The following is a 25,046-nucleotide window of genomic DNA, read 5'->3' on the forward strand; positions in this document are numbered from 1 at the left end:
GGGTGATCTATTTAAAATATGAGTCTGGTGGTTACTTTGCCCAGGGTCGTTCACGAGGTCCTAGTAAAGCTCTTGGCTAGGGGTGCAATCTTCTAAAGGCTTGACTGAGTCTGGAGAATGTCACTTCCAAGCTCAATCACATAGTTAGCAAGCTTCAGTTCCTTGCTGGAGGAACTCTATCCATGAGCTTCTCCATTGTTATCTCATTGTCCTCACAACATAGCAGCAGCCTTCCCCCAGAGGGAGTGATCCAAAAGAGCGAGCACGAATGGGAGAGCATGCAAGACAGAAACCACTGTCTTTTAGGACCTAATTTTGGAAGTTACATACCATCACTTAATGTCATATGCTATTGGTCACACAGACCAACCCTGGTAAATGTAGGAGGGGACTACACAAGGCTGTGAATGCCAGGAGACAGGGATCATACCAGAGTCTCCTCATGTAGAACATTCTCACCCCCTCCCAAAGCCCCCAAAAGTCTCATCATATTACGGTATCAGCTCACAGTCCAGAATCTCATCCAGATTGGTTTCAGGTACAACTGAGGCTTCTCAGATGTAGTTCCTAAGTACAGCTTCTCAAGTACAAATTTCTCTTAACCTAGGAAGCTGTAGAGAGATATCTGCCCCTCACCCCCCATGCCCAAAATACAATATTGGGTCAGGCTTTAGATAACAACAATAACTATTCCTATTCAAAGGGAGACGGGTCGGGGGGGGTGGGTGTAGTAGGCACAAGGAAGCCCCTGGTCCATAGCATTTCTGAAATCCAGTCAGGGAAATGATGGTGGTTCCTTGGTTGAGTGGCAGTTCCTGGGTATAATTCAGCCAAAGCTCTCAGGTTTGCCCTTTGAATATTTGGTTTTTTATTCTTTTCACCCTTCCTTTTTCATGAAAAATAGAACATGTTTGCTACCTGCCAAAATTTTGGGACTCTGAAGGCCTCTTTTCATTTGGTATCATCTCTTGTCTCTTTTAGTTCAAGCTGGCAATGTTTCTGAATAATTCTTTTAAAAACTTTTTGGGTCTTCTATGAATTTTATTGGGATCTGTTCCATTAGTTGAAAGTTATACCCATAAATCTCTTTGAGATAAGCCTTTTACTACCATAAACTCCTGCTGAGAGACAACATTTAAGCTTCCTGAAAGCCCTAATGTTTGATTGAGAGAATCTTTTAAGCATGTAGTTCTCTTTAGCAGGCCTTTTATCTAACTGAATAAGGACTCTGAGGCACCATCTTTGATCTTTCTGAGGTCTTAACAAAAGATTACGGTCACTCCCTCATGTTTTTCTGTCAGTGCCCTGGATTTGATCTTGGCTCAGAATCCATTTCTCAATTTTAGTGTTGTTTGCAATCTGGAGAGACTACAGCTTTTCAAAACCATCAAGTTCTGGCTCCTCTTAAACAGTTCATTTAGTTTATTCTCATTTTTTACCATATATAGCAGAAAAACAAGGCAGCGCTTTCAACACTCTGCTTGAAAATCTTAGCTAAATCACTCAGTTCGTTAGGTAAATATTCTGCTTTTCACATAGCTAAAGGTGACAAGTGTTCCTGAACTTTCTGTCCCTTCCTAACAGGGATATCCCTTCCTTCCTCTAGTTTCCGATAGATCTACCTCACTTTTCTGCCCTTACCTGCAGCCTTATGAAACACCATGAGGCTTTTATTAACAGCTTCTTCACTAGTCCTGTCCTCAAAGGCCAGGTCTAGTTCCGAAGCCACTTCAACATTTTAGGTTTTTGTTATACAGTGAGGACTCTTAGTACCAACATATGTGTTATTTATTGCTACACAACTACTTATCCAAAATTTAGCAACTTAAAACAACAAACATTATTCTCACAGACTCTGAAGGCTGGGAATCTAGGAGCAGCTTTACTGGGTGGTTCTGGCTCAGTGTCTGCAGAAAGCTCTGCAGGGTTGCAGTCATCTCAACTGGAGAATCTGCCTCCAGTCTTGGCTCACATTGTTGGCCAGAGGCTTCTGTTTCTCATCACACTGGCCTCTCTTGACTACCTGTGTGCTCTCGCATCTGGCTTCCCCAGAGCAAGTGATCCAAGAGAAGAGTGTGCACAAGTAAGAGAGTGCCTAAGACAGAAGCTGCCGTCTTTTATGACCTAATCTTAAGAGTGACGTACCATCACTTCTGCCGTATGCTATTGGTCACACAGACCAACACTGGTACAGTATGGGAGGGGACTACCCAAGGGTGTGAATACCAAGAGGTAAGGATCATTGGGGGCCATCTTGGAGTCTGGCTACCACAAGCTCTATGCTCAATAAACTGAACTACTTATTGTACTTAATGTTCTCTTAGTTCCTCACCTCTGTCTTTGCTTGCATCACCCCTCTTTATCCCCAATGCCTTGCTTTTCCCCATGTTCACTCAGCAAACTCCTGTTTGCTTTCAACTTTTATGAAGCCTTTTTTGACTTGCCCTTTCAAAGCCCTGTTACTGCACCTGAACTTTTAGAAAACAAATTCATTGATGTGATTGTTTCCTTTACTACACTACAAGCCTTTTGAAAGCAGGAAGTGTTGCATCATAAAAACTTAATATTGTTCTGGCACAAATGTTTCTTTAATGTTTAAATAGTTCTGGAAAAATCTAGATACTTTATGATATGATCATTTGTGTTCTAAAATGGTAATCAGATTCCTGTTTTAACTAAGTTTTTGGAGTAAGGCTAATAAAATAAGATTTAAGCTATGGGTTTTTGTTTTTGTAAGATTGGGAAGTACATGAGACGTTCTAATAATTAAGCCAAAATTTTAAGCCAGAGAAAATATCACGGCCTTTCCAAAAATAGATTTTGTGAAATTCACTAAAAGTACTTATTTTATATTGTGTTGATTTATCAAATATTTGTAAACTTAGACTTACAAAGTATAATGCTAAATATTATAAGGTCCACAGACGTGTATTTTCCTTCAAGGAGCTTACACTTCACATGGTAAATAAATCATAATCTGAGGCAATCTTTTTCAGTCCCTGTTGTAAAGATCAGAAATACCTATGTTTAGTTTGGGTCGTTTATATGCTGTTACTCAGAGTCTAATAAAACCGTGTAAGCCAACTTCTAAGATTAAGTTCCTGAAAAATCCTCTGATTTCCCCCCCTTTTGAAGTACATATAAGTAAAATCATGTGAAATCAAAATCAATTATTTTACTCTAAGTTTTTTACATTTGAAATTCTTCTCTCTGATCTGAAACTCTTTTGAAAATCAAGATTTTGGTTGCAATTGCCTTTTTATTACCGTCTTTGAAGTTTCCTTTTCATCTGCCATGGGGGCCTCTTGATGCTATATATGAGGATTCAGTAGTGAATTTTTTTCCCTTAATGAATTTTTCATTTTTAATACAATTCCAATAAAATAGAAGCAATCTTTTTTTTCCTGTATACCAGGAAATATCATAGAACCAACTCCATAAAAATATATTCCTTGATTCCTTTGTCTTGGGTTTTTCTATATACTATTTAAAAACATCTGTTGAGTTCTATTTTATCTTTTGTCTAAACTTTTATGCTGTGATTTTATAGAATACACTTCAGAAATTCCTCCTAACTTGTGTAGTGATAAAACATTTTTGGTCTGTTTTTTTGAAGATAGAAATAATAAAGAAATGCTTGTGATAGGATTAACTTTTTTTTCCCTGATCTTTGTATTTTTAGGACTGGGTTTTTTGCTGTGAAATTTCTCCATTGAACCTTAATTTTTATTCATATCTAAAACTCTTATTTCTCAAGGATGCCTGATACTTTGTATCACTAGCAAGAAACCAATTAAGTAACTATAATATCTCTTTAGTTCTGGGCCCAGCTTACCTTATAGCCTTTCTGGAATGAATCTCAAGTTTGAATAAAAAGCATTTCTGATTTCTAAGATCCAGATCTAGAAAGTTTTCACTATGTAGCCTGCCTTATCAGTTGGGAAATAATGGAATATAATCTATTGTTTGCTATGTGAAGTGGCATGAAACAAGATGACCATTCCTCCTTCACATATGTGTATCTTCTAAAAGTGTTGCTGGGGCCTGTTGGAGAGGCATCCTTGTGATGTAAATACATTATGCTAGCCATAACGTATTGGTGTTATGCTGTCCTTTCACTCAGTTTAATGTGTTCAGATTTACTATGAATCACAGTAGAGAAATTAGAGAACTAGGATGAAAGTTCAGATAGACTAGCAAGAGCTTAAAATACCCTGAGTAAAAATTCTAGTATAGTGGTTTTTAATTTCCTAAATAGTTCATATGGTTTCATCTCCCTTGCCACTTTCCTAATTCAAGGTACTATTATCTCATTCAGTACCTTCCTAACAAGTCTTCTCGAGACTTCAGTTACTGCCTCCTCCAGTACTCTTAACACAACCAATGGTCCTTTGAAAACTGAAATCTCATTGTGTCACTTCCTGCTAAAAACTTATGAAGTGCTCCCATTGCTCTTAAAGAGGCTTATATACTAGGCCTTATGTGATCTGGCCGCCACCTCCTTTTGGTTCCTCCAAAGCCTTCAAGTTCCTTCCAACCACACAGTCATTTCTTGTTTTTTCCCCATGTACTGAAACATTTTTCCCCTACAGGTTGGTTTAGCAATCTCCCACTGATCTCTCAGATCTCAGTTCAAGGGCACTTCTTTAGGTATCTATCCATTAGCATAGGTCTGTTACATACTCATAATATCGTATCTTTCTTAGCAATTACTCTTGTAAACTTCCATTTCATTTATGTGGTTATTTGATTAGTCTTTACCACATGACTCAAGTTCCAGGTGCCTTTAGCATTGGAATTTAATGCCTCCATTATTTGTTGAATGAATGACTGGATTGGCTTAGTATTAATTTATTCATATGTTTCAGTTCAGTCTGTCCCAGGGCTGTGTTTAGAGATTAGGAGCATAGCTCCCATTGTAATTTAGAATTACATGAGGATAATAGTGTTTCCATCAGATTTTCCTACCCCATGTGGTTACCATGGGATTAGACAAGTCACTTCACCACCAGACCTCACCATTAATGTTTGTAGAAGAAACTTGAACTAGTTGATCTATAAGCTTGTCTCTGACTCAAATGTTCAGTGACATTAAGGGTTTCTCTCTATTTATAAGACAGGATAGCAAGGTTGTGCTGTAAATATACAATTCCAGGATCTTAGTGGCTTTGTAACAGATTGATTCTAACACTGCGTTGTCCATCGGGTTGATTTGGGGATTCTCTTGTACATGAACTTGCTCCAGGATCTGTTGCACAGAGCAGCCTCCATCCTGCACATTGCTGGGCACTGTAATAGAGGAAGGAACTCTGGAAGATCTCATGTCTTGTGTCAGTTATTCAAATGCTCTGGCCAGAAGTTACATGTCACCTCAGTGCACAGCTTGTTGGCCCGAACAAGTCACATAGCTCCACCTAACCATAAAGGGACCAGGAGGTGCAATCCTACCATATGACCAGAAGGCAAAGAACAAAAGCATTTGACAAACTGGGGCCAGCCTGGCGATGTAGTGGTTTAAGTTCACGCGCTCTGCCTCAGTGGCCCGGGGTTCACTGGTTTGGATCCCAGGTGCAGACCTACACGACACTGGTCAAGCCATGCTGTGGCAGTGTCCCATATACAAAGTAGAGGAAGATTGGCACAGATGTTAGCTTATGGCCTGTCTTCCTCACCAAAAAAAAACAAAAACAATAAAAAAAATTTAGCAAACACTGCTAATGACAGATCTGCCCTTCTGGTCAACCAAAGATTTGGATTACTCTCCTTCCCACAAAATATACTCATTTCCTCCCGCAGTGAACTCACCCCAAAAGTCCCAGCTAAACAGCATCAAGCTTGAAGTATTAGGATTTCCTTGTGATATGCATAATTGTCTACATCGGATTTGGATATATTTCCTCTTGATCTGGTGATCTATGAATGAAAGTATTGTCTGCACCCCCCCCACACACACACACGCAATATACGTTGGAGTAATAGGGACATGTTAACCACAATAAACACTCCCATTTGGATAGTGGAAGATTGAGGGAAACACAGCAATCCTTAATCCATAGAAACTCAAAAATCCCACCACGCTGACTTTATATGGTCCCCTTCCCTTGGGTATGGGGAATATTGTTTAGGTACTAAGTCCACTCTCCTGGAGGTGCTCCCCAGTCCATTGGTTTTTTGGCTCTTGGCATTGATATCTAGATTCTTCCTTTTCCATTATCTTTCTTAGCCTCATCTGAAGTAGGTATTGGAAAATATGCCCCGTGGAGGCTAAGGCACTGTACAACCTGCTTCCTGCCTGTAGAAGAAGGTTGGAGACCTAAGTGTACTTTTAAATCAATCAGATTTTAATCTGGGCTCTTGATTTTTGTTTGTTAGCAGCACAACTTTTCTAGGCTTTTAATGTGTTTCAGTTTAGCTCAGTGTGCCAATAGCCTGTGTTCACAGTTCTTTGCTAGATGTCTGTCTCCTGAATGCTAATACCATAAACCTAGTAACTTTTGCTTGAAGAGCTACACCCTTAGTGTCTCAGTCTACATCTTTGTCCCCTGAGCATTTTGTTCAGCTGAAAGGGTTAACTGAGTGTCACACTTTGAGTAGAATCTCTGCTCTGAGACTAACCAATTCGGGTGTTTTAAGTGTGAGTATTATGGCCATAGCCGTGATTTGAACCTTACTCTCAAGGTTGATTACTCTTCCTTTGTTAGTCAAAGGCCTTCTTTTTTTTATTTTTCCTTTTTTCTTCCAAAGCCCCCCGGGTACACAGTTGTGTATTTTCAGTTGTGGGTCCTAGTTGTGGCGTATGGGACGCCGCCTCAGCATTGCCTGATGAGCGGTGCCATGTCCGTGCCCAGGATTCGAACTGGCGAAACCCTGGGCAGCCGAAGCAGAGCCCGCGAACTTAACCACTCGGCCTCGGGGCCGGCCGCAGTCAAAGGCCTTCTTGATTTTTTAATTTATGGCATGGGTTGAGAGCCACTCTTCAGACACTGCCAAGTCCCCAAATTTTGGGACTCTTCCCTTTTATTCCTGCTTACAAACTACTCAGTTTAAATATGTTGTTTCTGTCTTGTAATACCAAACACAGAGGAATCCACACACCATTTTAATGTTCATTTTTTTAACCTCTTCTCCTAGAGCTACAGGTTTATTAAATATATTGTCTGCTTTTCAAGTTATCATATCTGACTTATACCAAATATTTTCTACTACCTAATATGGATTGCCATTCTTCCAGCCTCTCAGAAGTTTCCTTGCTGCCTGGCTTCCATACTAATGGCATATATTTTAGTCTTTGTTTTATAACAGTACCCCACTTCTGGGACCAATTTATGTCAGTCAGGATAAGCTAGGTTATGGTATGATAACAAACAGCCTCAAAAGTGTATTTCTAGTTTATGTCACATTTTATCATGGATCAGCTGGGAGACCAGTCTGATGCAGCAGTCAGTGGCTCAAACATGGTGACAGGTGGAAGGAGTGCTTTGAAAGATTTCACATCTTTCACCTGAAGTTAAATAATTTGGTCCAGAAGTAACATAAGTCGCTTTGACTCATAACTCATTGGCCAGAATTAGTCACCTATGGCCACCATTACAGAAGGGACAGGAAGCACGATGGTACTGTGTGCCCAGAAGGCAGTCAGAAGTAATTTGATGAACAGAACTACAGACTGTCTGTTACACTTTCAGTATTCATCTTTGTATATTGGGGAAAGAAGATGAGGAAAAGAGGATGTTTATTGTAGATTAAATTCTATAACTCACACTTTTGGTGGTGTACTAACTGTCCTCTGGTTTTTAGAGGACATTTGTGAAGATGGATAAGAGGTAGACCATGTTTAATCTCTTCTGAGCTTAAGGTCTATCTTTCACTCAAAAAGTAAGTTTTGCATTCTGCCCATGGTCTGGTCAGATTATAATATAAATATGAATATCTCACTAGAAGACTAGAAGACTAATATGATCTGATTGGAAAAACAATTCCTAATTAATTACAGGTGTAACACCGCTCCTGCTACCATTTATTACTGGAAAGTTCATTTGCCTTTATAGGGTTAAAAAAAAACCAACTGGCAGTGTCTGCCACGGTTTACTTCTTTGAAATGAGATCACAAAAAGTACGTTAGTTATTCTTATTTAGATTTAGAAGAATCAACCTTTCATTCTGATCAATTTAATGCAGCTCCTGAGATGATAAACTCTTTGCATGGTTTCCTTAATGTTTTTATAGTAAACTTGTCTTAAATATGATCTGGAAGCTTTATTTAGTTATTTCATCTCTGCTATGAAGTAACAGAATTTGTGTGATGTTTATATGAGCCTAAAGAACTTTGCGAGAATAAATATAATTTCCTTTCTCCTATGGCTGTAAATACCAACTAAAGCGATACTAATTTAAATGTGTGAAGACTAGACCTGAAACTACTACTATAGGTATTTTGTTCAAATTTTGCAACTATTTGCCCTTCCTCCTCAAATAAAAGTTGTTATGCATTTTTCTCTTATTTCCCTGGGAAAGAAGAAACCAGGTTTCTTTCACGTAGCATTAAAAGTTTTAAAATGGGGGCCGGCTCTGTGGCCGAGTGGTTAAGTTCGTACGCTCTCTCTCTGCGGCCCCAGGTTTTGCTGGTTCGGATCCGGGGCACCGACATGGTGCCGCTCGTTAGGCCACGCTGGGGCAGCATCCCACATGCCACACCTAGAAGGACCAACAACTATAATATACAACTGTGTCCTGCGGGATTTGGGGAGAAAAAGCAGGGAAAAGAAAAAAGATTGGCAACAGTTGTTAGCTCAGGTATCAATCTTTAAAAAAAAAAAGTTTTTAAATGTTCCAGTGAGTTGTCTCATATCCATTGTGGGATGAACTGTGTGGTATAAATAATCTTTGAAATGAATTATTTGCCGTTAATTTAACTTGATCCGGAAAGCTGGGAGAACGAGGCTTGCTTATGACTACAATGTGCTGGGGCTTTTTGGTTTTTTTTTTTTTTTTGGTACTTTAAAGTGTGTAGAGAGATCTCATTTTCTTGTAAAAGCTGAAAAAGTGACTATAGTCACTATAGTATGGTGCCTGAATTTGTTATATAAAGTCCTTAAGTTCTGCAGTGAGATTTGATTATCTTCAGAGGTTAGGAGTGTTTTGTTAACAGTGACAATCTGCCAGTAAAAATTAACTGGAGGTTTAAAATGTCTTTTGTAGGATTAGTAGGAGAAAGGATATCTTTTAAGAAAACACAAGGTAAATTTGGAATTAGTCTTATTTATTCATTCATATATAGCTACAGTAAAACAATTTCTATTAATAACTTAGGCTATTTTTTATTGTAATTTGCCTGTTACAATAATAATGCACCAGGGCTTTATGGACAGAACTTCATTTAATCCTCAGTGCAACCTTAGAAGTCAGGTAGCGTTTTCTGCCCTTTACTGGTAAGGAAAAATGGTTAAATTTATATTTCATTATATCATTATGTATATTATGAAGAGCTACAAAGTGTGTGCTAGGTACTGTGCTGAGAAGTTTAATAAAGTCAGAAATTTTATTTCTGTACTATATGTTTTATAATAAGAAAATAACTTACGGGGGCCGGCCTGATGGCATAGTGGTTAAGTTTGCACATTCCACTTCGTTGGCCCCGGGTTCGCAGGTTTGGATCCCAGGTGTGGACCTGGCACCACTCGTCAGGCCACTGTGTAACAGTGTCCCACATAAAATAGAGGAAGATTAGCACACATGTTAGCTCAGCAGTGATCTTCCTCAAGCCAAAAAAAGAAGATTGGCAACAAATGTTAGCTCAGGGCCAGTCTTCCTCCCTCTCTCTCACACACACACACACACGAAAATAATTTGTGGCACCCAGTAATAGTAAATTAATTAGAATAATTTGAAATTTTGAAATATGATTTATTTTCATGTACCGCTGTGTAAATTACTTCAAATAAAGGGGAAGCGAGTAGACTATCAGAGCCCCTTTTATTTTTTAGCCACTACAGGAAGATGCAGCTTTAGAAATTACACTGGAAGTTTTATGGCGTTGGTGAAACAAGGGATTTGGTGTTAGTTAAGAAAAGGAAGAAAATTTTGGAAGATTATTTAGTTTTAGTCTGAAGTGAATAATAAGTACAGTGTATGAACTATCACTTAGCCATGTTATAGGACTTTTCCACAATTACCTTGAACATGCACAAATCTTAGCACTCAAACAAACGCCGAAGGTTTATATTTTTGATGGGTAAAACAAAGTATTAATAAAAGCCATGTAACAACAGCTAAGTCTTGATTGCTACTCTGACTGACAGGAAGATACAGTAGATAAATTTGTTATTTTTGATAGAAAAACAGGGCATGGTCAAATTTAGTCTAACTTGAGACTTTGTTTCAGCTTTCTTAGTTCATCGTCTAGGTCCTTATCTCTCCAGGGTGGTAAATCATTTAGTATCCTCTGACTTCTTTTATGGTGTATTATATGATAGTACCTAAGTAAAGTACTTCTAAAGTCACGTGAGTTCCTTCATAATTTTCTTTGAATTAAAAACTGATTCCCTTCATAGAGGGAAATTCGTATTACTGGTATTTCTGTAAAAAGAGGATTATTTTGCTTCCGTATATGGTAAATGTAGTGTCAAAGATAGAAGCAAAGTGTTGGAAGTCCAGAGGAAGAAGTAACAAATTTTACTGTTTTTCTGTTGTTCATTCAGCAAGATAAAACAATACTTGTTAAAGAAAAATGTACTTTACCGTTTCTAGTGAACCTCCGTACGTGTAGGGATGATAGGCAATTAAGAGTAGTTAGTTACACAGGAAAGCCTGTGTACCTGGTCTTGACTCTGCTGTGACTTAATCTTCCTCAGCTCCATCCTTCATATCCAGGGTGCCTGGGTGTTACCAGCAGTTAAGCTTTATGAGCTCTAATCTAGTGAAGCACTCTCGGGAGAATCCTCTAAAGAGAAGTTAGGAAATCTGTGATTACTTCCTTAATTTGCCTGGTTGTAGCTTCCCAGTGATCCTTGTAGCCATGATGCTGTTGCTCATCTCTTCAGCTGTTTAAAGTCCTTTCTGCTTCTCTCTCAGTATTCTGAGTCCTCCCCTGAATACCAGCCAGAACTGAGCCATACATGGGGAAGGCAAAAGAAGACAAGAAGGAGGAATTAAGCTACAGTAGAAAGATCATGGGGTTCTGGAGTCAGAGCTCAATCCAAGTCCTGCTGTCACCGCTCCAGGCCAGTGACTTAATCTTACTGAGCTTCACTTTCCCTGTAAGATAGGGATTCTAGTACATCTTCAGAATGAAGATAAAGTTTCTAACCTAGGGTCTGAACGTAGTGATACAATTTTTACATTAAGCTCATTTCCCTCTTTGTCATTTGCACACATGTGAATGGGAGAGCATGCTTTAGTGTCTGCCGATGATCCACCTTACCAAAAACTGGAATCTGAAAAATTTAACTGAGCATAAGCAACTATATCTATTTCAAGAGTCTGTGAACTTTGTGTAGAGTCAGATAGTAAATATTTTAGGTTTTGCCGGCCTTCCAGTCTCTGTCACAGCCGCTCAGCTCTGCTATTCTAGGGCAAAAACAGCCTTGGACAATATGTAAACGAATGAGCGTGGCTGTGTTCTAATAAAACTACTTACAAAAATGGGTGGTGGCCCGGATTTACCCCCCTGGCTATAGTTTGCCAACCCGTAATCTGTATTATTATCCATAAAAGGGAGTCTGTTGTCAGATTTCATAGTCTAAATGCAGTCCCCATTTTCAAAAATAAACTTAGCAAAAAATACCTCAGTATGAGTTGAACAGTGGAGTCACAAGGTTATGTTTCCCAAAATTGATAAACTCTTATTACTGTAGAAGAGAATGGTTTTTGTATACCATAGTTTAATTTAATACCACATGATTTATTTTAATACTCACCATTCTTTTTAATACTGAAAATTAAAGACTTGGTCCCACCAAACATTTAGGTAAATCACACTAACAGTAGTCAATAAAGAATTAGAAAATGTTGACGCCTGTATTCCTCATTTAGGAAATCATGTTACATTTTGGCAGCTGTAAAATCTATGAGGATTCTTCTGTAAAAAAGTGTTCAACCTTGTTTATCCCTCTCTATGCATTTCCCCAAATTACTTAATGGCAGAACTCTTCACATAGTACCTGATGATATTCCTAGAACTACTAATCAAAAACTAGCTAGTTTAGATAAGGAAATTAAGAGCCAGAAACTTTCACTGATCATGCAGTCACTTGGCAGCAATTCTGGGAAAAGTAGTTGCATCTCTTCCTCTTGCTTACAGAGCCTACTTTTTTCTTTTAATTGCCTTTTGCTCTTAGCTTTAAAAAAAAGGGGGAAAAAAGCCATCATTTGGAAATAATTTCAAACATACTGAAAAGTTACAAGAAAAAGAGTACACCCATATTAACATTCCCATTTGCTTTATTGTTTATGTTTTTTCACATTCTTTCTGCCATACATATACACATGTACACGCATACATTTTTTTCAAACCATTTGAGGGTAAATTGCCTACATAATGGCCCTTACCCCTAAATATTTCGGTGGGTGTTTAATTTTTTATGATGTAGACATTTTTGAAGATTAAAATCCCTTTGATTTTTTTTTAATAGAGTGATCCCATTTTGGGTTTGTCTCATGTTTTCTCAGATTCAAATTTTGCATTCCTAGCTAAAATATTGCATAAGGGATGTTGTATTCTCATAGCATCACGTCTGGAGGCACATTTATCTATAATCCCTCATTGGTAGTGTTAATTTTGATCATCCACTGAAGATGTGGTCCAGTTTCTCCACCATATAGTTACTAATTTTCCCTTGCAGCTAATAAGCAATCTATGACAAATCTACATCTTTTTGAGAGTCAGTATAGTGAAATTATTAAGAGCTCAAACTCAAGTCACAGCTGGGTGTAACTTCAGCTAACTGTGTGAACTGTTTATTGATCTGTGAAATAGGCATGATAGTTGCCCCTCTTTTTCGACATATATTATACATATAATATATATTGTGAGCTTGAAATGAAATAATGGATGAAGGTATGTGAAGCTCAGGCCTGGCATGCAATAAGTTCTCAGTATATATTAGCTGTTAATAATTTAGTCCTGGGAAGGTGGCATTATTAAAGCCTAAGGCTTCCTAACCCAAAGCTAAAAAGGACTTCACAAAATCACTTCTCCCAAGTAGCTTAATGTTTTTTCCAAGATGAATGCCTTTTTTAAAATATCTTGTTATTGAGCTTATTCCTACTCTTGGTGTTCTTCCCTACTTATTGTGCCCTGCCCCTGCTGGTATGTGTGAGCCAGGTAGTTTAGGAGTGAAACCCCTCTCAGGAAGTTTTTTTTTCTTTCTGGATTCTGACTTACTCAGTTTTTAATTTCATAAAATTTTTAATGAAATCTTTATGAAATAGACATTTTAAAAATCACCTCTACCTGTTTTCTGTTACCGTTGTGATAGTGTTATGTAGTAGTTGTGGAAAACTTTCTAAAAGAGTGGTAGACATCCCAATAGAATTATAAAGAATAGAGAGAGGTTTAGATGGACTTAAAGACAAAGAACATCACATATCTGTGTTACTAGAAAGATCTATTAGGTGCTCCCTGTGGCTGGAGTATGAAATTCAGAGTAGAAAATAGTAAGATGTTGGATTGGAAGACTTAGCTGGAGCTGGATCATGAAGGATTTTGTTTGCCATGCCAAGAAGTTTGGATTTCACCACGAGACAACAGAGAGCCAAGGATTAAGTGTGAGAGGGACGTGATCAAACTTTCAGAAAGACCACTGTCAGTAGCTGTTGGAGAGAATTGAACAATAGTGTGATACTACTGGAAAGAAGGCTAGTTGCTGCTTGAACTGTGACAATGAAATGAAAAAGCCCTGAATAGTTTCTAGACATAAAGTGAATGAGAAATCTATAGGATCTGATGCCTGATTTGGAAATGGGGAAGTAGGAACCAAGAGGAAGCTGGAAAAATCAAGGCTTCTGGCTTGGGTGATAAACTGGATCTGTGATGGTGCAAATCACTGGTATAGGTAATCCAGTAGGAGGAATAGATTTGGAGAGTCGGCAAATGGGGACGTTGATGTTGTGTGAGCTATGTCTGGAACATATAGTAAGAGGTGCCTAAAGTTAAGCATAAATCTGGGCTAGAAATTAAGATTTTTGAAGCGTGTCATCAGCATACAAATAATAGTTAAAGCCACGATAGTGGATGGAATTCCAAGAGTGAGTATATACAAGGGCTATGGCCTAAGTCTTGGTACAGCTTTTGTTTGTATTAGGTTATATAAACCTGTTTAGTTTTAGACAAGTCTAAATTAGATGTTCAGTTTATTCAATACTGTTGCTTTAGGATGTGAATCCAAAAAGAATGAGAAACATCACTTATATTTTGACTGCATGAGTTAAAAAGGAATTAAATCATGGCAGATGACTAGCTGTCCAGAGGTATGTTGGACGTATAGAAATCATCAGCATGAGCTTATAACCACAAATAAGAGCTTTTTGAGTCCTTTTAAATTTAGTTTTTAGGGAAACATTCTGATTAGATTGTGACTGTTCTGAGAGTAGAGAGAAGTTAATTTTTGTCCTTCCCCTTCACATTGCCAGGCATCACATTGGGCATGCGGGCTCTTGAGTACAGCATAAACCACCCAAGCCTGAAAGGATGTAAGGGGTACAAATAAGGGACATGAGGAGGCAAGGATCAAAATCAAACTTAATTTTGCCTAGGACTGCCTTTGTCCTTACTACTTTAGTAACTTTAAGCCCTGAATATTTTGTAAGGAAAGTACTAAATTGACAAGTATTTCACGCTGAGGAGAAATAACAAGACTGGACTATTTACCTGTACCTTAGCAAAGCTCTTCCTTTACTGTTTGATACTCTAGAAATTAATTTCAGAGTACTTAGCTTTAAGTGGGAGGAGGAGTAAAGGGTAGTAGTCTTAGACTCTTTTACCATTTATTTCTTGTAGAAAATAATAAGTATTGAATTGCTCTTTTTCTTGCCAAATAGTCGGTGCTTTTTCAACTATTTTAACTATTCACTCCTCCCGAGTATTTAAATACAAGAGCAAAATGTGTTCATCTTAATTTTTTCTTCGTTTTTATGAAATTTAATCTTAGTTTTTTATGAAGTCTATTCCAAACCAGTACAGTTTGTGAACCCAAAATAACTGGCACAAAATTCACTGTCTTATTTATTCAACAGATATTTATTGGATGCTTGTATGTCTTAGGTAGAGTTCTAGACCTGGGATAAAGCAAAGCAAAAGACAAATTTCTGTCTTCATGGGTCTTATATTCTGGGGAGAGAAGACAGACAATAAATAAAACAATAAGTAAATTCAGTAGTCTATAGGGAGGTAAGTGCTATAAGGGAAAATAAAGCAAGGTAGGGGGTAGAGTGTTCTGGGGTTGAGAGGGGGGAGATTCCGTATCTTTTGCAACATTTTACTATGAAAGTTTTCAAACGTATAGTGAAGTTTCAGAAATTTTACGGTGACCATCCATATTCCTACTAGCTAGATTCTACCATTATTTTACTCTACTTGCTTTGTCACACACATATCCATCTGTCCATCCATCAAAGCATTTTTTTTTATGCATTTCAAAGTAAATTGCAAACATCACTGCATGTTTCCCTAAATACTTCAGCTTACGTATCATTAGCTAGAGTTCTAAGTAGTTGTTTACTTTTTTCTTTTGAGGTAAAATTTACATGCAAGGAAATTCACAAATATTTAGTGTATATTAACTGAATTTTAACAAATTCATATACTTGCATAACCCAGCCTCCATTAAGATATGGAACATTACTATCATCCCAGAAAATTTCTTCATTCCACATGCCAATCAGTCCGTGCTCAACTCCCCAGACGCAGCTACTGTTTTGACCTTTTTTCACCATAGGTTAATTTTGCTTGTTTGAAAACTTCACCCAAATAAACTCTTCTGTAAAGCTGTTTCTACTCATCCCAATGTTTTTTGGGATTTATTCATGTTGTGTGTGTAAATAGTTCCTTTTTGTTGCTGAATAGTATTCCGTTATATTATTATACCAGTTTATTCATCTGTCTGTCATTGATGGACATTTGGGTTGTTTCCACTTTGCAGCTGTTATGAATAAAACTGTATGAACATTCATATTCAGGTCTTTTTGTGGGCTTGTGTTTGCTTTTCTCTTGGGTAAATACATAGGAGTGGGATTGCTGGGCCATGTGAAATGTGTATGTTTGGTTTTATTAGATCTGCCACACCTTTTTCTCACTAATGGTATATGAGATTCTAGTTATTCCACATCCTCACCATCATTTGATGACATCAGGCTGCTCAATTTTAGACGTTCTGGTGTGTGTATAGTGGGAGAGCTGGTAAGGAATGATCTGTCAGCAAACATGACTTTTGAACAAAGACTTGAAGAAGGTGAGGGAGCAGGCTATTATAAGTTGGCTAAAGAGCAAGAAATCTAGTATGACAAGAGCAGAGTGAGTGAAGAGGAGAATAGTAAATGATGCCAGAGAAGTAACAAGGAAAGGGGATGCAAATCATATAGAACCTTGTAAGCAATTTTTAAAACTTTGGATTTTATTCTGAGTGAGGTTGGAAATAACTGGAATATTTTGAATGGAAGAATGGTATGATCTGATTTGTATATTAGCAGATTACTTTGACTGTTCTGTGAGGAATAGACAAAAATGGAAGAAGGAAAACCAGTGAGAAGGGTTTTATAATGAGCCAGGCAAGAGTTGGGTGTTTGGATGTACTAGGGAATACTTGCTGGAGCAGTGTTCCTGAATAGGCATTGATGTTTTGGTTCTTAGAAATGTCATTAGAAAATAGGAGAGAAAATAATTCAGTTCAGCCCTTTTGTTCAAGTAGCAATGGAGTCCAGCTCTACATACACAGATAATCAGGCATTTAAACTTCTTAAGTGGCTTTTTACAAATTACTCATCACTTATTTCCCCATAAGGAGTTTTATACATTATTGTTGCTTTTAATAAGCTGTTTTTAATTCAGTAACCCAAAAGGTCTAAATGTGGTCTTAATTGTTGTTATGGCTAAGTATTAAGGTCATTATTTGCTTAAATAAAAATTTAATGAATAAGTGAATATAATTTAATCTTTGTTTGGGAATTCACAGAATATAGCCTTGAATAGCTCTTTGTGGTTTGGTAGTAATTGTTAGAACTTATTAGAGAGCAAGTAGAAATATCTTTTTCATGCATTTTCTTTAGACTGATCCTTCTCATTTTTCTGTCATGATATTTTATAAAGTATTGTGTCTGCAGTAAAACAAAATATAGTACTAGATGCTGAGCAGGTTACAAAGATTATTTAGTCCTCATCCTTAAAAGAATTTAGAGTCCCCAGATACTTCAAGAGAATATATCTTTTAAAGGAAAAGATACAGAGGTTAATTAGATGTAGTGTCTAATCCTGAGGAGCTCACATTTAGGAGATCAGTATGTAAACAAATAATTAGAGCATGATTTCTGAGTAGGGAATATAGTACTGTAGAAGCACAAATGGGGGAGCACTTCTGCCCGGAGGGGAGGCAGAGGAAAGATAATTTTAAACCACACTATGAAAAACTGGGGATTTTCCATGGTAGGGTAGGGGCGTGGTGAATGGTCATGTCAGCAGAGACCCATCCGTGTGAGCAGAGGCACAGAGGAGAAGGTTAAGACACATTTGTAATATTGTCCTTTCAGATAGATTTTATCTACAGAGAGCTAATGTCACTCTTATTTAATCAATAGTGATGTTTTCTGATTTCTCAAATGTAAGTGATATGCCCAGTTTAGAGCAAGTTAACCCTTTAGGGTTGACTCCCAGTGCATTTAACGAAGAGACCGTAAAAAGCCATCTGAAAAGGCAAAATTTTTCTGGAGGTAGGCAAAAATAACAAAGAGGAGAGTAAAAGAGAAAAAAACATTAACTGCTGGAAAGAGAGGGAAAGATAGGTAAAAAAGAAAATATGTATACACACACACACACACACACACACACATATATATATAATATGCAAAAAAACAGCAGCGTGACCTGCTGGACTTGACGTCTGATGAGGAAGTTAAGATTCATACTTGGGCCTGTCTGTAAAGCCGATGCTCTTTAATGCACTAGGCCAGTTGAAGTAGCAAAAGAGTGATTTAGGAGCCCAGTGCCACAGGAGCAGGGTTCATGGAGACACGAAAGTGTGCCTCTGAACTTTCCAAAGACCACTGTTCAGTCTTTTCTGATCATCTTTTTTATTCATATTGCTATGTATAGAAAACATACTATCTATAATTACTCACTTTTTAAGTTTCCTTAATCATAAGTTATGGTTCATCTGATTCCATTTTATATGAGATTTAATATTAAAAAATTCTTTAGATTATTTAATTTTATTTACTTTGTTCCCTGTAAGATCAGACCTATTTGAGAGTTTATGCCGTGTTGTTTTATGAAAAACTGGAAATTGTTCTTGGTGTTTTGGTGATTTTACTCTTAAATTGCAACTGAGCCCAATTATTATAAATATTCTATAATATAAAGAAACTTTACCCACCCGAGATCAAACTAGTACATGATCTTCAAATGGAGGTATTCTCTTTTCTCAAAACAATCTTTTAATAACTCCCATTCCTGCAGATCTTAGCTGAAATGTCACTTTGCATTAGTGAAAGTGACACTGTCCTTGAAATCCCTTTCCTGTATGTATATATTTCCCATAACACATTGTACTTTTCCTTCATAGCACTTATCACACTTTGCAATTTAACTTTAAGACTATTTTATTAGAATCTGTCGTCCCTCTTAGAGTGTAAGCTCAACAAAATCAGGAACCATGTCTATTTTATATATCATTGTATTCCCAGTGCCAGGCACATCATTGGCACTCAATAAATGCAGACTGTTGAGTGATGAACAAACTTAAACCCAGATGTTCTGCTCCATATCACTAGTGTTTGTATTATACCAGCATTTCCCTTGCAAAGTTCTCCATGAGCAGGTAATAGATATTTTCCGAAAAAGTGATTCTGTGGTCATAGATTTGGAATGACTCTATCTTGCTTCAGGAAGAACCACAATTTACATGAGCATGTTAAAAGCTCTTAGAAGTCCTAAAGTAAAAACATCTAAGTGTAGAATCCAGTGTTCTCTATAGCTTTTTGTTTTCTTTTGTTTTTTTTTTATTGTCACGTTCTTTATTGGACCATCTATTGATAATTTGAAATTAAGTATTTCAGCAAACACAGTTTGGGAATACTGGCCTACTCAATGCTGCAAGTAGATTTATTCAAAAATTTCTCTGAAAGATATTATCTTTATGGAACATCTAATTTTTTACATAATTGTAATTTAGAGTTGGATCATTTTAGGTGTTTAGTCAAGGCACTCAATAAGTAATTATTGAATTGAATTCAGAACTCATTCTACTTTATTTCATTTGTTACTTTGTTTCACCATTCTACATCTTCCTACTCAGAGCAAAAATCTCATTTTCACTTATAATTTAATGTTACTATTATGTAATTTAATGTTCTCTTTCTTAGAAATAGATGTATGTAGTTTGGGATTTTAAAAATACTTTCTTTACCTGGGAAGCTACAAGTATAATGTTTTATTCTTGAACTAAACTGACTTAAATGGGGAAGGTTTTACTGAACCAAATAAATTGTCTTTTAGAAAATACCATTGTTTTCAGAAAATCATTTGGTGAAATGTACTCAAATATTTTTTTTTGTCAAAACGTAGTACTAGTACATTTTAGACCATATAAGAAATAAACTTACAGAAGAGCATTTCAAAATTATAGCAACTGGAGATAATCTGTTAACTTTTTGGTGTATATACTTAACTTTGTGTGTATGTGTGTATGCATGCATGTGTGCATATGTGTGTATGTACATACACAGATACGTAAATCCATATTCAGTTATTCAACAAATATTTAAGCACCATGCTTTGTGCCCAACACTGTTTTATGGTGGCTATTTAGCAGTGAACAAAATAGACAAAAATCCCTCCTTCATGATGCTTAGATTGGGGTAGGGGTAGAGGAGTAGGATGGGAAGGAAAGGGGGACAACAGTGAAAACACCAAGTATACGACGTGTCAAAGGGTGGTAAGTGCTATGGAAAAATAAACCAGGGGAGAGGAATACAGAAGTATAGAGAGGGGCTGTTATATATATGTTCTTCTACTTTTAGACTTTTTTAATATATGCGTATGTTCAATTGTCTTTTTCTTTTAAAAAAGATTAAACACAATAAATATCCTGAACATACAATTTTCAGATGTCATTTTTACTTAATAGATACATTTTTCCATACCATTAAATATTATTTTGAGCCATTTAAAGGCTATGTATATTTCATTTTATGGAATATGATCCATTTTCTATACAGCAACCAGGGTGATCTTTTAAAACCCTTCAGCAACCATTGTTCTTAGTAAAAGGACAGATCCTTCACATGACCTGTGACTCTGCATGATTTGGTGCTAACTGCCTGTGCAGATGCCTCTGTTCTTCTCCTCCCTCCCTCACCATACTCCAGCCTCACTGGCCTTCTCTGTTTGGTCTCCTTCCTGTCTTAGAGTCCTGGTACATAGAGGAGGTGAGAGTAAATAAGAATATATAAGGTTACAGTTATACGCCAGTTGTTGAGGAGTGATTTTTAAGACTTAGAAGAACTTAACCATATTTGTTGTATATTGCACATATCTTGGGTCCTTAGTACCCGTTTCTTCTTTATCTAACTTTTTGTTATAAAAATTTTCAAACTTAAAGAAAAGCTGAACGAATAATACAATGAACAACTGTATACTCTTGACCTAGATTCTATAATTGTTAATAGTTTGAAGTATTTTTTCCTTATTCTATGATAAAATGTTTTTTTTTGGTTGAACTATTTGAAAGTATGTTGCACACATCATGACACTTGACCCCAAATGCCATGTATTAAGGGGAAATCATTTTCTTGACTGTTAAAGATAGGAGGAAATTGTGTGAAGTATTTTATAAAACAAAAAACCACAAATAAGATTTTTTTTAAAGCAGTGAGTGTTTAATATTGATAATTTGATTTCACAGTTAGGGAAAATGGATATAAACAGAAGGAAAAAATCTTTCTACAGAAGACTTTTCACACTGGAGAGACTATAAATGGTAACTAAGCATATGGAAAACCCTTTAGCTTGTCTCTCTCATAATGAAAGGTATACGTTTGCTACCATGTTTTGGGTAGTTAGTATGTCGCACATTTTATCTTAACCACAATCCCATATGGTAGGTACACAGTGTACATTAACAGATAATAAAATTTGCTGGAATAAATATCTTGTCCCAAGTTCCCAAGTCATAGAGCTAGTAAACCATGGAGCCAACATTTAAATCCAGAGCACTCTTGATTACAAAGTCCCATGTTCTTAACCACCATACTGCATTGCCTATAAAAATCAAAACACCTTAGGAGTCCCATTTTACACCTAGAAAGTATTTTTTATTATGGTTTAATTAGAAAAATAAATGAGATAGCCAGGAAAATTCAAAAAAAGAATTAGGAGAGAATTGCCTTACTAGATAATAAATGTAGTACGAGGCTACACTGTTTAAAACTTGTTAAATACTGGCATAAGAGACAGTTAAGTAGGAAAAAAGAACCCGGAAATACTCCCAAGTGCAAGGGGAATTTATTCTATGATAAAGGGACGTTTTTAATCATTAGGGAGAGTAGGTGATTTTATGCATGGCCTTAGGACAGGTGGCTCGCTATCTCTCCTCATACAAAAAATAAAAAGATAAACCATATCTCTCACATGTTCACCTACATAAAGACATGCTGATAGATTAAGTGTTCTAAACTAGGAACAAAATGCAAATCAAGAATAACGTGCCTTGCTTCCTCACTTCCTCCTTGAGTTTGATATATGTATTGGGGACATAGGTCAAAGAAAATTTCTCTTGACATTTAAGAGTGTCTGAGAGTAGAAGAGGATGCATGTATACGACTGACTTCCCAGCTGGGGCTCACAGAAGCGCTCTGTGTTCGTGGGCATTAAGGGCCAGTAGATATGACAACAAACTATACCAAAGTGTGTGAGGGTACAATCAGCCATCAGTCATCCCTTCCACCCCCCTACACAAAGTTTCTACCAGATCCCAGGAGCCATTAGGCAGCCTGAATCAAAGATCACATTGAGTTATAAAAAGTATTTTTTTTACACTGCCTAGTTTGTGACTGTATGATTTATACCTGTTAGTAAACATGGCAAAACCGTAAAGGAAAAGATTGATAAATTTGACTAATAGAACTTTCCTGCCTGGAAAAAATACTCTAAACAAAATCAGAAGTCAAACTTTAGGAGAATATTTGTAAAATTTATTACAAGAGGCTAATTTCCTTAATGTTAAAAAGGAAATAATCTACGTATTTAAACATCAATGGGAAAAAGAAAAGCAGCTCTTTTGAAAATGAGCAAACAGCAGCAATGTTTAAAGGAAGAACAACTTTACTATCATTGTCAAAAAGTTAACCTGAAATAACAAGATGGGTGATTTCAGAATTCAAAAGGGATGGTAAGAAGTTACTACAAGGATGATGGGGATATATGTTGTTGTAACCTCATATACCCTTTGAGCACTTCCATTTGTAGTTGTCCTCCAGATGCTTTCACAAGTCCACAAAGATGTCTTGTATTCAAAAGTACAGGAATGGTTTTTGCATCATTTGGGGACAAGAGTAGGCATTTAGGTTCTTTTCAGGGTATTTTTCCTATCAATTAGTGTCTGATTAAATAAATTATGGTATATCCATATAGTGAAATACAGTGCAGCTGTTGTAAAATTTGTAGTAGAGGTATCAGTGTGAAAGATCTCCAGGATATAGCGAGTGAACCAAAGCCCTAGGGATAAAGCTCTGTATGTTGCGTAGTAGAGTCCTATCTGTAAATTTAAAAATATATATTTTATTAGTATATATTATTAACAGAGGCTACTTATGAGGACTGGAATTTTTTCATACTGTTGGAATGTTTTTCATCCTTGAACTTGTATATATTTAAAAAACTAGTTTAAGGTTAATAAAATGTTGGCCAAAAATCGGTGATGATCAGGCTGGGTGAGAACAGATATTTTTATGACAGCTAGTGGTATCAGAAACTGGTAAAGTCTTCCTGTGTGGTGACTAAACCAAACCTTATTTTGAGCACCTGTTAAATGCCAGGCATTAAACTAAATATTTTATGCGCATTTATCTTACTTAAGTCTCCAATCAACTCTATAAAGTCGATTCTGTTTTTCTCTTACTAGAGGAAATACATTTGGAAGGCTGGATAAAGTGCCTTGCCTGGAGGCACAAACTGCAGAGCCTGAACTTTTCATTCCCTGTGCTTACTTCAATACTGTTCAAAAAAAGGCTCTGGAAGTTCATAAGAAAGGTTATTACTCCAGACAAAAGACCAGGCTTGAATTTGTGTCAGTATCATTAACTAAAAATGGTGATGATAATCTCCACCCTTGGAAATGATTGTATTAGTTAATTTGTATGAAAGTACTTTCTAAGTTTATAAAGCAGTGTTTGAATAGGAGATGAGAATCAATAAAATATTTTTTATACGTAGCCTTCTTTCTTCATACAGTAAGTTCAAATGTTTTAACCCTTTTCTTTTTTTAATCTCATCTATCAAATGCAAAGTTGAAGTAACAGTTTTAGTCAACTTTTTAGAATCTTCTGTATAATTTAACTCAATTTTGGTGTAGTACCTTTTCTTAAATTGAGGAAATATACAGCATATCTAACAAAGTCTTCTCATTTATACTTAAAATGTTTTTACCACTAACTGTGTTGTTAGCAGCATCCTTTCAAGACTAAACAAATGAACAAAAACCTCTTCATAAAGCTATACATTCTGTTTGCTGTTTTTTTAATACATAAATGTACCAATTTTCCTCTTTTTAGGAACACCATCTTCAGCGGGCTATTTCAGCACAGCAGGTGTATGGCGAGAAGAGGGATAATATGGTTATACCAGTTCCAGAGGCAGAAAGTAATATTGCTTACTATGAGTCTATATATCCTGGGGAATTTAAGATGCCAAAGCAGCTCATTCACATACAGCGTAAGTAATTACTCTTTTAATAATTATATTTTCTATATTTACTATCTTATGTAACTCTTGGCAGATTTTTATCTGTTCAAGGCCATTGTCGGTACCCATTTCATTGACCAGCATCAGCTTGAAAGTTATTAGAGCCCCATTTTCAACTTCTAAAATTGTGCTTGAGATTTCTTCCTGACAAAAAGGGATAGCATTTTCATCTAAGATTTCTCGTTTCATCTCAACATGGGATCTTATGCTACTTTAGACAAGTAGGATAAAGAATATACCTCAGGTATAGAAGTTTTTTTTACTGTTCAGAAATAGTTATATTAATAGCCTTAAAGAACTTAATGAAAGTCAGGAGTCAGCAGACTTTTTTTGTGAAGTTAGTAAATCTTTTCTCTAAAGATAGTAAATATTTTAGGCTTTGTGGGTCATTCAGTCTGTCTCTCACAGCGGTTCAGCTCTGCTGTTGTAGGGCAAAATCATCAGTAGATAACACGTAAAGGAATGGACGTGGCTGTGTTCCAGTAAAAGTTTGTGGACAAAGACAGACGGCAACCCACTATTGGCCCATGGGCCATAGTTTGTCAACCCCTGATCTTTGTTGCTACTAATTTTTTTAGTTCAGTGTTCTAATTGGTGGCTTGTTTCACTCGACAGTGATAGTTCTTTATTAGAAATGATCCTGTAATAGCTATCACTTTTGGTGATGAACAGCTGAGAGTTTGTAGACTTAAGGGAATGTATTTCATTCTCCCAGTCCCCAAGTGCTTGACAATTTAGACACATAGTTGAAAGGTTACTAAGGTAGAATTGCTACAGCTTTCATTGTTGTCTTGTTGACCTTTGTGATCAAGACGTTATTCCAGGGACCTGTCTGAACTTTTTTCAGGACAGCATAAATCATTTAATTTTTATTGTTCTTGCT

At 36.6% G+C, this 25,046-nt stretch overlaps 1 protein-coding gene across 5 annotated transcripts in view; it reads left to right on the plus strand.

The window, feature by feature from the left end:
- The window catches only part of EPC1 (enhancer of polycomb homolog 1), a 92,217-nt gene that overhangs the window by 36,973 nt on the left and 30,198 nt on the right, over window positions 1-25,046 (plus strand). For all 5 annotated transcript variants that reach the window (XR_006521765.2, XM_014849617.3, XM_014849615.3 and 2 more), the window contains exon 2: window positions 23,974-24,133. Coding sequence is in view for 4 of the 5 variants with exons in the window: in XM_014849617.3 (XP_014705103.1) it covers window positions 23,974-24,133 (160 nt within the window). In the remaining variant the exon portion in view is untranslated. The remainder of the gene's footprint in view (window positions 1-23,973; window positions 24,134-25,046) is intronic.

The sequence above is a fragment of the Equus asinus genome, chromosome 29, assembly GCF_041296235.1.
Source record: "Equus asinus isolate D_3611 breed Donkey chromosome 29, EquAss-T2T_v2, whole genome shotgun sequence".
NCBI classification, from domain to species: Eukaryota; Metazoa; Chordata; class Mammalia; order Perissodactyla; family Equidae; genus Equus; species Equus asinus.